This window comes from Pyxicephalus adspersus, chromosome 5 (genome assembly GCF_032062135.1).
Source record: "Pyxicephalus adspersus chromosome 5, UCB_Pads_2.0, whole genome shotgun sequence".
NCBI lineage: Eukaryota > Metazoa > Chordata > Amphibia > Anura > Pyxicephalidae > Pyxicephalus > Pyxicephalus adspersus.
Genome location: NC_092862.1, coordinates 119623030 through 119637233, shown reverse-complemented (window position 1 = coordinate 119637233; position 14204 = coordinate 119623030). Strand labels below are relative to the sequence as shown.

General features: G+C 36.8%; 1 protein-coding gene across 1 annotated transcript; it reads left to right on the top strand.

Moving 5' to 3' along the window:
- The first annotated feature begins 1088 nt into the window (after positions 1-1088).
- On the top strand, positions 1089-8432 carry CRYGN (crystallin gamma N). Its single transcript, XM_072412580.1, has 4 exons — positions 1089-1235; positions 5332-5580; positions 6459-6604; positions 8202-8432. The coding sequence occupies exons 1-4, from the start codon at positions 1215-1217 to the stop codon at positions 8335-8337; spliced, it is 552 nt and encodes a 183-aa protein (XP_072268681.1). The 5' UTR covers positions 1089-1214; the 3' UTR covers positions 8338-8432.
- The last annotated feature ends 5772 nt before the right edge of the window (positions 8433-14204 follow it).

The window sequence follows — 14204 nt, the reverse complement described above, 5'->3', positions numbered from 1 at the left end:
AAATTTTTATGGCTTTTTGGATAGATAGCAAGTGCTATCAGAATTAAATATATGTATTATTTTGAGAGAAATACAGAAATGTTTCTGGGTTTTTGGATAGATAGCAAGTGTTATCATAATTAAATATCTGTATTTTTGTGACTAACCCCTCCCTCCTTCCCTGTATTTATGCCTGTTCTGAGATCTCTGCTGATTGGGCTGCTGGGCCTTGCTGTGCATCCTGGGAGCCATTCCCGGTGGAAATAGTTGCCCTTCCCGCTCCCTGCATTATCCCTCGTTTGTTCGGCAAGAACACGACCCCATTGGGAATCACAAGGCCATTCTCGCTTAAATGGTCGGTAAGTGAGAAAGGCCCAATTCGCCGAGAGATCGAGCTTACAAATGTAGCTCGCTCATCACTAGTGTCAACATATTACGCAGTGCTGTACATCCTATTTATTTGGAATACTGATACTATTCCTGCATTTCCTATGTTGATTTTTAATAAATATATAAATGTAAATGGCCCAAGGGCAACAATTAAATTATAAAATGTTAATATAGCATGTAAAAATGTGATATTCCAGTACTGCTGCACAAAGAAGAGACATTTTTATTAATACATTTTTGCAGAAAAAAACTGAGGCTAAGGCTGTTCCTAGGTTTGCAATTATTTATTTCCATCCACATTTTACTCGATACTTTTAAAACAAATTCTTATTTACATTTAATCTGTATTTCCTGTGTCTCGGCTATTCTCTATACAGTATTGTGATTATTAAACATGCAGCACAAGTGCATGAAGCTCAGACCATTAGTTTCTCCTTGCCAGGATTTATTTTTGGATTAATGTGCATTTCTATAAGTTATTAGCCACATATGGTAAACTCCTTTTCCTGACCCATGTAAAGCTCCTAACATCTCTTCACTACATACTCTGTGTTCTATACATAAAAGGTGCAGTGAAACTGCCATTCTCATCAGCCAAATTCCTGCCAAGCAAATCTTTTGTCTGCTTGTCTACAATATGTTAAAAGTCTGGAATCAGCACTGTTGGATACAGGGGGTTTTGTCTACCAAGCAAAAATGTTAAACCTTCTATAGCTGTTGCATTGTTAGTGCAGGCTCGCGATAGCAGCCCCTGTCTGAACTGTGATATATATTGGGGTGTCCAATTTTTCTGTCTGTCAGATTTGTTGGCTCCTGTGTTGGGTTGGACAGCATCCAGCGCAAAGATGTCCCAGTATTCTGGAAAAGTAAGTACAGAGATTTGCCCTGGCTTTGTATAGTCGATATGTGAGAAAGAGAGCAAAAACATAGTTTTATTGTTTAAATGTGTTATTTTAGACTGGACAGACAAATATATATATATATATGCACTGTGTATAAAATGTACATTATACATTTTTAGCATTTTAAATCATCATTTTCCCATTCACCTTTTGTGAGCATTAAGGATTTCAGTTTTTTTTTAACTATAAAAAGTTATTCAAAGCAATGACACACATAAAGCAGATCACAATGTATACATAGATCATTATGCATCAATACAGACATATATTTAACTTGCCAGTAGTTAATCAGCATTGTTGAAAGTTTTGGTGCTTTTATTTTAAGCAGAAGCTCAGTTTTAGGTCTTTTTTTCTTTGTTCTATTTACTACACATATCAGAATATTGTTTGACTATGTATGACTATTCATTGTATGAATATTGTATTCCGACCCTTTTCTAATACGTTGCAATCAGCTATGATGCTTCTGACTTGTTATGGTTGTTTAAATCTTACCTAGAGTGAACCTGTGCATTGGCCCTGCAGGATCTTATTTTTATTTTATTTAATTTTTCCTAACTTACTATTTGCCCTAGGAGAGCCCTTCTTATGCTACAAGTCATGATTTGGAGCTTGAATAGTTTTGAGGTTTTTTTTCTCCACCCTCATTGAATATAAATCACCGTTAAACACCAGTGCTTCCATGTTGGAAAAAGGGAATGCAGTCACATACGAGGAAGTAGCTGGTATTTTTGCACTTCTGACTGCTGAACAGATTACTAAATATGTATAAAGATCAAAAAGTTTTAGCTAACCAATCTGTTTCTTTAACCTTCATAGGTAGTGTAACATAACCATCAAGAATTTCCTTAAGCTACATACAGACCTCAAATGATTGCCATGTACTTGCATGGTCTGGCTGTTGAATAATCACTAATAAATATGCATGGTATTAATGGGTGGACATGTATGTTTGGCCTACAAAGGTTGTTGAAGAGACAATTGCTTGATCATGCCAAGCATGTGGTATTTCCTGCAAAAGTTTTTATTGTGTAGCCACCCAAAAGCCCTGAGTCTGCTGTTGGGCAATATTATTGTAAATGTGTCATCAACAACCCCAGCACTCTCGGATCTATCATTTGTGTGACATTCTACAACTTTGCCCTGACAGCTACATAAAGAGAGAGGTGAGGGTAGGAGCAGAGGGGTTGGGCAGTAATCATTAAATAATAGAACTACATGGTCTATATGCATTATTCTCATGTTGAAAGCACTATATATTATGCTAAAGGAAAGCCGCGTCCCGGGGTAAGCTTGCAGTGTGAGGTGGAAATTGTATATCCCCATGTCATAAAAACTGCCTAGTGGATGATGGTTTTGGTAGGAAATGTGAGTATGCATCAAAAATAGTGCAGATCCTGATTTCATCATACCGGTAGTAGGGGGTATTGGATTAGACATACCAAACTCTGTGATACAAGTGACCTACAAAATGAAGAAATATACATAATTATTACGTGACATCTTCATTGAAACATTTAGTTCTTCTATATAAAAAAAAAATGTCACTTGAAAATCTGACAAAGTTTCGTATTTTTGATCCTATAGTTGGAATGGCAATGATCCCCAGCTTATACTGCATACCCACATTACTAAGTCACAGAGAAATCATGATTTTATTACAATTTAAATACCTTCAGATAGAATCTGTCATACTTTAGCTTCCAGGTTGCATTCTAGATGTGGGGCATAGACAACAATGGGTACTGATAATGAATGGGTTTAGCCTAACTGCCAAAGAACTAATAAGCATCTTGAACTGACAGCTTCCATCCTCAATGCATGCTTCTTGCGTAGATATTGTAGCATGAGACACCCCATCATCACACTGGGCAGTTTTTGGGCTTTCTGTGTTTCTACAACTTATCCATATGACTGATAAAAAGAATGGTGGATTTTAAGAATAACATTATACCATTTTAGTTTTGTTACGCTTTGAAGGATAAGAATGTTTAATGTATATGTGGCCCCAATCACTACAATCACTATATAATAACATCCTATTCACTATATCACTATATATATCACTATATTCAGATCTGCAATGGAATAAATGGATATTTTTACCTAGTGACTCTGTCATAATGGTTGTTGTTAAGGCATTTTCTTATTTTTGTATAGACAACAGTGTCTAAACACACTATGTGCAAGCATGATCCACTTGTGTCATCATTACCCTGAGTCGGGGCAACCCTTACATACACATAGGCAGGTAGAGACTACAGAAAGGCTACAAAGAGATATGCAATGCAACATCACAACATACAACAAATGATTATAAAAAGATGGCAAGTATTTTTTTCAATGTCTGGGCCAGGTATTTATAAATGCAAACTATGTGTACACAATCTTTGGTGCTTTAAACATCTCATCTTCTTTTGAGATCATCTCTTTTGCACAGAATATATGTGTGTTTTTCTAGTACCAACCTAGCACAGAATATTGTGACTATGTGTAAATAAAATGATGACAGCATTTCTACTGAGAAAAGCAATATATTCATCCCATGCCCCATGCCCAAACCTACAGTAAATAGTAAATTCGGTCCTGATTGCAATGCAATATAATGAGTTGGTAAAGACATTTTCAATATCATCAATATCAGGCACATAGAAGTATCAAAAACTCCTGACATATTGCCGTGTGGGGTCAGAAATTTAGATAATAATAGTAATCCAAACTTACTGTTTTCTGGTTCTGATTTCTTAGCTATGGCAGCCTTAAAGTAAAAACTAAACACAGTTTCATCCTTCATTGCTTCATTCTGCCCTACAACAATGTGATATCACTTAAAATGTAAATGATCCATTTGAAATGAATTAAAAGATTTTTCATACTTTGCTCATCTGTGATGATGAAACACGGAAAAGCGCAAATTCCTAAAAATAATGACTAATAATGACAGGGCATTTACCAAAGATGATGTGTGCCTAAATGTTTCAAAATTTTCCCCAAACTCACGTAGCATTTGCTATTTTTTTCTGGAATACATTTGCAGGCAATAAATGTAGACAGAAGTGAGTAATAATACATGTCCACTGTATCCAGAACTGAAGTGAAAATGTGATTTTAAGTAGGTTCATACTGGTCCTGCAGATACTGGTGTGAAAAATTACAAATTATAATATCATCTCATTTTATAATTTCGTAAATTCTGTAAATCAAGTGGAGACATTAAACATGTTTATTAAACAGGAGCATCTGCAAATACTTTTCATAAAGCACGTTTGTTCACAGATTCTCAGTACTATACAGTGTTCTGAGATTCTAAATTCTAATTCTAAAAGAATTTCACTTGCAATGTGGCCAATATCTTGCCTCCACAATTGTTAAACTTACTTTGTTAAATGAGCAGCATTTATAATAAGATTATATTAAATAAAAGTATCAAGATCCTGTGAAAGAAGCCTAGTCACTACATCTCTTTATTGGGAATTATATAGAAACAGCCCAGCCACAAAGTTCCAGCCTGCCACAAACAGATGACTTCATTTTCCCAAGATGGTCCTCTTAGTTTAGGCACTTGCCTAGAGCTCAAGGACTGTTTTCTCATAATGAATAATAGCATTTCTTTCTTTATTATCCTGTTGCTGTATACTGTGTCAGGGATTTATTAAAACAGCCTTGTAAAGTTGCATGCAGGTTTACTTTAGGATGAAATCTGCCTTATCTTGGAGTTTTGCCACCTTAAAGGAGCCCATAAGGGATATTTACAGAAGTCCAGGCTTGGTGAAGATGGAAAATGTGGAAGAGTTTAGGAGTGGAAATTGTGTACCTGGAGACACACTATTGCTTAAGTAAAGAATCCTTTTACATTGACTGTATCATTACACTTTTTGCTTAAATTCTACAAAAAAAAAAACAAAATTGCCCAACACATAGGATGATTTATGTTATTGGTAGTGTTTATTGACATTATTATTGCACAATGCCCAGTTATAGCTATGTTAAAATAAATGGGACCCTGTATGAAAAAAATATAGTATGCTGTGTATAGCAACTGCATTTTGTCTTGTTTTAGATAATCTTCTATGAAGGAAAATGCTTCACAGGAAGAAAGCTGGAAGTTTTTGGGGACTGTGACAACTTTCAGGACCGAGGGTTCATGAACCGAGTCAATTCTATTCGAGTAGAAAGTGGAGCTTGGATCTGTTTCGACCACCCTGACTTTAAAGGACAGCAGTACATTCTGGAACGTGGAGAATACCCAGACTTCCATCGCTGGAATGGACACAATGACCACATGGGGTCCAGCAGACCTGTCAGAATGGTTTGTGTTTTACTTTATTGATTGACTATAACATATAAATGTATTCTTTTTTTCTTAAAGTAAGCAGTCGATAACGAGATTGCCCTTCACAAGAAATCTATTGAGAACTGTCTCTGGGACAAGGTTCCCTATTGGAGGATCTCTCCTCAACTCAAAATGTTGCGTCTTCCCTATCTTTATATTAATGTCTTATGATAATTGGTTGCCAGGACAAATAGAGACATGACAGCAATTAAAAGTTGACAGAAGGTCACATTCTTTATCCAAAACGAAAAAAAAAAGACTTGCTTCCTTTCCTGTAGACTGAATCAGCACTCCTGATCCTACACTTCCTCCTAGCCAGTGGTGGACATGAATGGAGCCCCTTGCATCTTCCCAAGCATTCCTTCTGTGCTTACCACTGTGCAAGCTGTGCATGGCGCCTTACAATGAGACCCAATTCAACCTGGCTTTTTTCCTTGGCACATCCTGCCAGTCAGTACTGCACATGTGTCTGTTGTTCTTGCACTGGCAACACCAGTTCCAATCATGTTTCATTCTGTGCCAGTGAACTCATTCAAGGATCACTTGAGTGATTATACTTCCCTAACACAATACTCCCAACATCAAAGGTTGACTTGGTTGGTATGGACAACTGGACCTAGCAAGTCTTTGCTTTTTGTGTGATCTTTTGTATACCTGGTAGCCAGAAACACATAAACAGTCTTCCTATCAAAGTATTAAACATATGCCTAGTTTAAATGTAGTGCATAGGATTCCTAAATATTTATTTACATTTTTACATATCCAAATTTTTTACAGAGAAGACATATTGCTAATCACTTATCAGTTATGGTAAATGATAATGCTAACCCTTGTATATTTCCTCGTTCTTTCAGCATGGGGAACACTACAGATTGGAGTTGTTTGAGGGATGTAATTTCACTGGTCAGTGCATGGAGTTTTGTGAAGATTGTCCTTTCCTCCAAGGACGAGGCTGGAACAAGAACTGTGTGAACGCCATTAAAGTCTATGGCGATGGAGCGTAAGTATTACACACTATGGAAACAAAACACGGTAAAAGTTTCATAAAACTCGAACCATTTTGGTATATATTATACTTCCTAACCAGTTTCTATAGGACAATCAAAACTATACCCAATAATGGAATGATTCCAAAGTCATGCAGAGATGCAGAGGATAGATTTGTATTATTATTTTGCCTTCAATGGACCACATTAATTTAATTTACTCAAAAATTTTATCATGATCTTTACCTTTTCTGTAGATAACCTTAAGTCTACAGATTGCAACAGACCATTGTATGTGAGGGAAGTGAATAGAACTGAGATTTCTTGTAGTCCTTCAATTGCTTTTCTTATATTCATTTTCTTACATGCAATTGATTCAGCATTCCTAAAAACAGATACAGGACCCTATAGACACAGGTATCAAAAGTGATCCTCTGTTGCTCAGTTCCGACTGTTTACCAAGGAATCATAAATATGCATTGTGCTGTATGATTCATTGCCTAAAATAATGATTAGTAAAGCATTTGCCTTATGCCATTCTAACAAAGGGAACAAAGCAGCAAGTAAATAAATATCACTTTTGGGTGGCCTGACTCCTTAACATACAATGATAGCATAATTTGCATTACTGTAAACCTGGCTGACATATTTTCTTAGAACTTTGAGTTGCTAAGCCAGAACAAACATGAAGCATGTGAACCCAGAATGCTAAGTGGATGACGTTTAGTCTAGTAAGGCATTGGGCCTGATTTATTAAAGCTCTCCCAGACTGGAGGATATACTTTTATCAGTTAACCTGGGTGATCCAAAAACCTGAAATGGATCTGGTCCAGGACTAAAAACATTTGCTAAGAAATAGCAAATGACTTTAGGAAAGCCATTTCATGTTGGGTTATTCACACAAGTTCACTGATAAAAGTGTCTTCATCCTTAGAGAGCTCTAATAACAACATAGTGACAACATAGTACATAGAATGTGACAGACTGGCAATCAGGACGGAAAGTAAGAAACAGATATAGAGTGTTGTTACCTTGAGCAAGAATCCTAATAGAAAACTGAGAATAATATTATTTAACTTTTTTAAACATATGAAAATTTGTTAATGAGTTAAGAAATACCTTAAGGAAATCATGTTCAAATACAGAACACATCTGAATATAAGAGATAGTATAGAACTTAACAGAAACATATACCCATGAATAAAGTTTATTGCATGTTCTAAACCTGTATCTATATATCAATAATTATTTAAAGCTGAAATAGCAACACAATGCCAGGCAGGTGAAGCTGTTGTGACCTCCCCCCCCCCCAAAAAAGGCCTATATACAGTTCATCATCTTTAGGGATGCCAAATACCAACTGGAGGAATTGGGAGGATGGAAAGATGCTGGAAGGCTGGAGTAGTGCATGTGTACAAATAATGTATAATTGTGATTTCAGCTGGTTTACCCAATACCAAATTGCTCATTCGCTATGACCAAGGATATTATTGTGAACCTGACCTTTAAAAGAGAAATGTCAGGGTGTCGACCCTTCATGTTAAAAGCTAGATCTTTACAATGTTTTTGTGTTAAATGTATTTTAATCATGTACCTTTTATGTCATTCCAGCTGGGTCTTGTATGAGGAACCCAACTACCGTGGACGCATGTACGTTGTAGAGAGAGGAGACTACCGCACATTTAATGAGTGGCAGGCTCAGAGCGCAAACATTCAGTCTATCAGACGTGTGGTAAACTACTTCTAAGCACTGAACTTTTACCTCGGTCAAAAGGACACTTGAATACTCAGTAACACTTACCTCTTCTTAGTGAAACATGCCCAATAAATTCTTAAACTGTGCGTTCTCGTTTCAGTTTTTTAAAAGTTGTGTTCTTTGTGCTGTATGGGCAACCTACAAGCTTATCAGGTTCAAGAAAGAATGGAGTAGAAAAACTCATGACAACCAAACAGAATTTCTTAATTTAGAGGGTAAATTAAAATAAGTGTATCTCTAGGCAAAAATGTTTTTTTTGTTTTAAGTGAATCTCCTCTTAAACGAGTAGATTCACTCCTCTGTCTTGGTCACCAAGAAATGAAGGAAAAAAAACAAGTTCTTCAGAGAGAAAATTTTCCAATGGAGACACCTGTTTCAGGGCAACTATATAAAAGGAGAAGACAGCAAAAAAAAAAAAAAAAACCCTAAAAGGTGTTTTAATCCTGTGTTCCTCTATCCCAAAAAGTTTTATATATCTTTATATATCTAAGTATATACATTAAGTTTAATGCTGAGTTTCAAGTACAGATATGTGAAACATATAAGAGGATTGAAATGAAGAGATTTACATATATTTGCACACAACACAACCCTCTAGGGCAGGGCACGAGACCTGATATTTCTCTGATTTTTTGCTAATAACGCTTCTGAATTTGAGAATTTTATAGTTTTCAGATATGCATGTGCTTAACCATATCTGTTTACTTTTTAAAGTTTGTCAGCCCCTCGTTTGGATAGCATTGAGAAAGAATAAATCTCCTGTGGGATTTTGCCCCAGGGGCAAGGGTATAGTCAAAAAAAAAGAAAAGGGGGCATGGTACTATTCATGACATGCCCGCCCCACTACACCCCTGCCTATGTGTCAATCAAAGGGGAATACACTTCCCCTAGAGTGAAGTCATGATACCAGAACCTGCCCAGGTCTGAGCCTGTGATGGGAGAGTGAGTAGGTTATGTTCAAAGAGACAACCCGCCCACCGCCCTGAGCCTGTAATTCCATGCTGGAGACTTGTCTGTGGCTTTGGCTGGTGCACCCCCTTCCTAGCATGGTCCTTCTCCTGACCCCGCTGGGGGGCGGACCTGCCAGAGCTGCGAACCACCAAAAAATGTGGATATGTGAGGCCAATCCTGAAAAAAATGAGGGCACAGTGTTCCCACCCGTGCCTGCCCCACTACACCCCTGCCCAGGAGGTAACAGTATGTGTCTCTAAAAACCCAGTAAAAACCCAGCAGAGATTTATAACCCTTTCCCAAATCCACAACTGAAAAAAACTGATTTGGCTAAAGATACCATTCAACCTGTTGTCCCACATTTCTCCTTTCTAAAATACAACACAATGCTTTGTCCTTTCCATTTAGATGCAGTAAAAAAACATATGCTCACTTTTATATCCATTATCTAACATGGGCCTGAAAGACTATTCTAATGTAAAAACACATCTTATCGGGATGTATCAGGACAGATCAGGAAATTGTAGGCATTCAGCAAGCATGCTAAATATGTTTGGAACTCCAGTAATAAAAGCCTGTTTATATGTGTGTAGCATGTGTCGCTACAGCCCGTGTAGTAGAGCAAGCAATTCTAACAATCACACCTCCTCAATGAATCATCACCTTGTCTTACACACTCCTTTCCACTATCCTGTCCTGTGTATCATCATCCACACTGGCCAGAGGAACTGGAGAACAATTTGTATATGTTCTACATGTTATTTACTTCTGATTTGTGTGAATGTGTGGCCTGCTATGTTGAGACAAGATATATTTGCTCAACATAAACATTGAACAGATGAAATAAATCATACATATAGGGGGTTTATGGTAAAACATTTGTTGTATATATACTGTTAGCCTGAGCATGCTTATCACATTATGGTTCATACTACATTTTACTGATTTCCCTGGTTTACTGCCAGCAGAGACGTATTTAGTATGGCCAACAAAGGAGATGATAATACAAAAAATTTGTTAAAGAAAATACATTTGGGTGAGTGGAAAGAATGCCTCTTGTATTGGTGTTCTGTGAGAAGACTGCCTATTCTATTGGTGTTCTATTAAAAGAATGCCCCTTACATTGATGTTCAACTAGAAGAATGCCCCTACACTGGTGTTTTATGAGAAGACTGCCACTTACATTAGTGTTTCATTAAAAGAAGAACACCCCTTGCATTAGCTTTTAATGGGAAGACTGCCCCTAACATTGATGTTAAATTAGAAGGATTCACCTTACATTGGTGTTTTATGAGAAGAATGCCTCCTACATTGGAGTTTAATAAAAAGAATGCCCCTTATGTCAATGTTCATTGAGATAAATGCTCCTACAATGGTGTTTAATGAGAAGACTTCTTCTTAGAGTGGAGTTCCATTAAAAGAAGGATGTCCCTAGCATTGGTGCTCAATAAGAAGAATGCCCCTTACACTGGTGTACCATGTGAAGAATGCCATCCTTACAGAGAGCTAAAAAGATCATTAGTATGCAGGTTCCATCAAGGTCAACATCTCAACTCTCAAACATTGCTAGCAACCTCAGAAAGATCTATAGGATTTCATGGAACACTGGTAAGATATGGTTGGTGTAAGAAAAACAGAACAAATTCTCCTCATTTCCATAGCATAAGAGAGGGAGGTATTCATAGCCATAGCAGTAGTAAGTCCAGGGGTACGCAAACAGTCAAAATAATGACTTCCATCACTAGCTGCAGCATAACCCACCAATGGCCATTGTTTATCCAGTGTTTGCCGTACTAAAAAATCATCGAAGGTTCATTAATAACTGTAATTAACATTGCATGTACTGGAAAACTGCACTGGAAACGCATGTTTGGTGAATGTCAACTTTATAACTATACCCATGAATATAATTTACAATTACTGGAATAGCTCTCTTTGCAGGAAATATTTACCATCATTTCTAGAAATGATAGAGAGAAAAGTTTTAATTTTTTGCATGAACAGTTCTTTAAATTAGGTTTTTTCCAAATATACTCAGGAAATGGCAATTAATTTTCCAAGTCTGCATAAATACAGCTAGACTGGTCTGTGTCCTGATGTTTAAGGACCACTGAAATAAGCCATGTACAGTTCACGGTCATTTAATATGCTAAGCAAGTGATTCATGTCACATTGCAATGTGCTAAGTGTTCTTCACAATTATTTACTTGAGACTGAACTTATTTATCATACTTTGTCAAACATGTTTGCTTGTTTTAAGTTTTGTAATCATTCTTCTCCTTTGGGGATGCTCACATCTGTTTACAGCAATGATTTTCAGATTCCAGCATAAGCTGTTTTATGTTAGCTATAATAGTATTATACAGCTTAGAGTTTATTAGGAGTTTAAGAACAATCCGCAATAATGGGAGAAGCTTATAAATTCAGATTCTGGAGGGAATTAATAGTAGTGATAAACAGCAGAGTAATGAAGAAGAAATATTGCAGGACTGTAATGAGAAGAAGAGGTCTAGTGGTCAACAGTGGAGGAGTTTAGGAATCTTACAGCAGGGGGAACTGGAATTAGTTTTACTATGGCATATTGAGAATAAACAGTTGTTTTGTGTATCCCCAGTTCATTAAGAAAGTCAGGTCTTGTTAAAAAGAAGGCGATTGCTTTAAAATTGCAAGCTGTTACATACCTCAAAAAGTAAACAAGGCTAATTATTTCCATTGCAATAGAAAAGTAGTTCAGTTCTGTATTTCAAGTGTCCCTGTTGGTAAAAAGTGGTGAATTCCTTGGATTGACCCTCACGTCATCACAGGACAGAGTCGGGCTGTGGCGGTCATGAGAGGAACCACTGGGCAACGGGATTACCTTTCTATTTAAACATATTTCAGAGGCAGATTTATTTTTGATTAGATGGAAAATTTACTCAGCTACTCTACTTCTGCAAGGAGGTTTTTTTTTGGCCAATTATATCTAAAAGCAAGGTATAGTGTGTTTTTAGTTAGAAAATGTTTTGACTTATTGTAGCTTTGATTGATAATATAGTACAAATCTGTAGTATTGGACATTCAAGTATTTACAAATTCTTAACAAACATTAGGCCAGATTTAAAACAAATCCTTACCGTTGTAGCTACAGGCACTCTGGAGCAATTCATCCTCATACTTTGCAACAGTAGTTGCAGTAGCAGTAGTACTGCAGATCTCGTCTTTGTCTCTGCAGCTCGGCTCGCCCCTGCTTTCCTTTCCTAACAATGATCAGCAGAATTCCAATAGTGTATGTACACATAAAATAGGGGCTTAGAAAAATGGAGGAGCAGAATGAACTGAACTCCAAATACATAATAAACAAATATAAGAACTAACCTCTGGATTGAGCTCTGTTTTGGACATCTCTTCAATCGAACTCCGCTTAACTGCTATTAGAAAGCATGAAAAAAATCAACTTTCTGGGGTTGCATGGTCTTTATTGAAACAGTTGACCTATGTTCTAGGCTGTTTATCTAACAAAGTAAAGTATTACCCTGCAAGGCATAATTCACTTTGCTTAATCAATGCAGTGAAATATCACTTTGTGAATAATACCAAATAACATGCAAAAAATATGATTGGCGGCTAAGGTCAGTATAGCTTCAGCACATTCACTAAACAAGTACATTTTTCCATGCAAAATGAGAATAATTCACTTTGCTGAGTGAATAGCCAATACCTTAGTAAAATAACCCTACAGCATTATTTGATTTATGCATTCATCCTGATTTACCAAAGGAACAGTGCATGTTCACCTACAAGGTGAATAAAGTAAAAATTTACTTTGCTACAATGGATGATCAAAGTTTGTTCAATTTCACCTCATTCACTAAAATTTCTTTTGCAACTAGAAAATTCCCAACTGTGTTTCTATGTGTGTTAGTAATGGATTTACTAGAAGAACATTATAAAGCAAATGTTATGCAAAAACAATACTGTATTCTGTATATACAATACTCCAGCAACATTCATACTGTATGAAAAAGTACAGTTATCCAGGCAGCTTGGCTGGGACTTCCATTGATGAGTCAGGAGGATCCATGCCAGATGGCTCTTGCTTTGACCCCTTGCATTTCTAATGTACATTTTTTCCAGTGGCTTGGCTCAGGACGCTATGAATAAAGCCAAATCCCTCTCATTCTTTTCTGCACAGAAACCCTCATATTTCCTGGTGTGTCAGGGCATTTATGAAAACAGAATAAATTCAGCTTTGCAATGCTTTACATTTAATAACAAAATCATTTTCTATCTCAAAATAGAAATATGCTGTAAGCATAAAAAAAGTACTGAAGTAAAAGCTTTGTCCTGTGTGAAGTGAGCCTCCAGGCAGAAATAAAAGACAGAAATGAGCACAGTATTTTATTTAAATATTTTTTTTAGTGTGATAGTGTAGAGAACTGAACTAGGTATCAGACTCCTTGTACAGCACAGCTTAAATTGAGAGAAGGAAAAGCAGCAAGGGGGCCAATCAGTTGTGCTGTAGTGCTCATGTGCTAACAAGGAACCTGCTGATAGGAGAGTAACAAAGCAATTCAGTGTTTCCAGGCTGTTCCTGCTGCTTCTATGAAAACTTACTTCAATAAATCACTGACCATTAACAAGCGGTATTACCTGCTTCTTGTGAATCTTAGACTGTGATAATGAGTGGCAGTATCCAATCTGGCTCTGCTTGGTTGCATGGACAGGCTAACAAGGGAGTCTGAAAAAAAATGAGAAGAGAGTAAATCTTATTATTCTGCATCCACTCCTTTTTTGTCCAATCATAGGATGGGATAAGTAGGATACCTGGCTGTTGTGCTTAACTGCAGTTGGGAATCATCAGGTCACCAATCTGGCCAATCTGGCTACAAATCTTTTACCGCATATGGGTTGTCTGCTGCAGGCTCTCT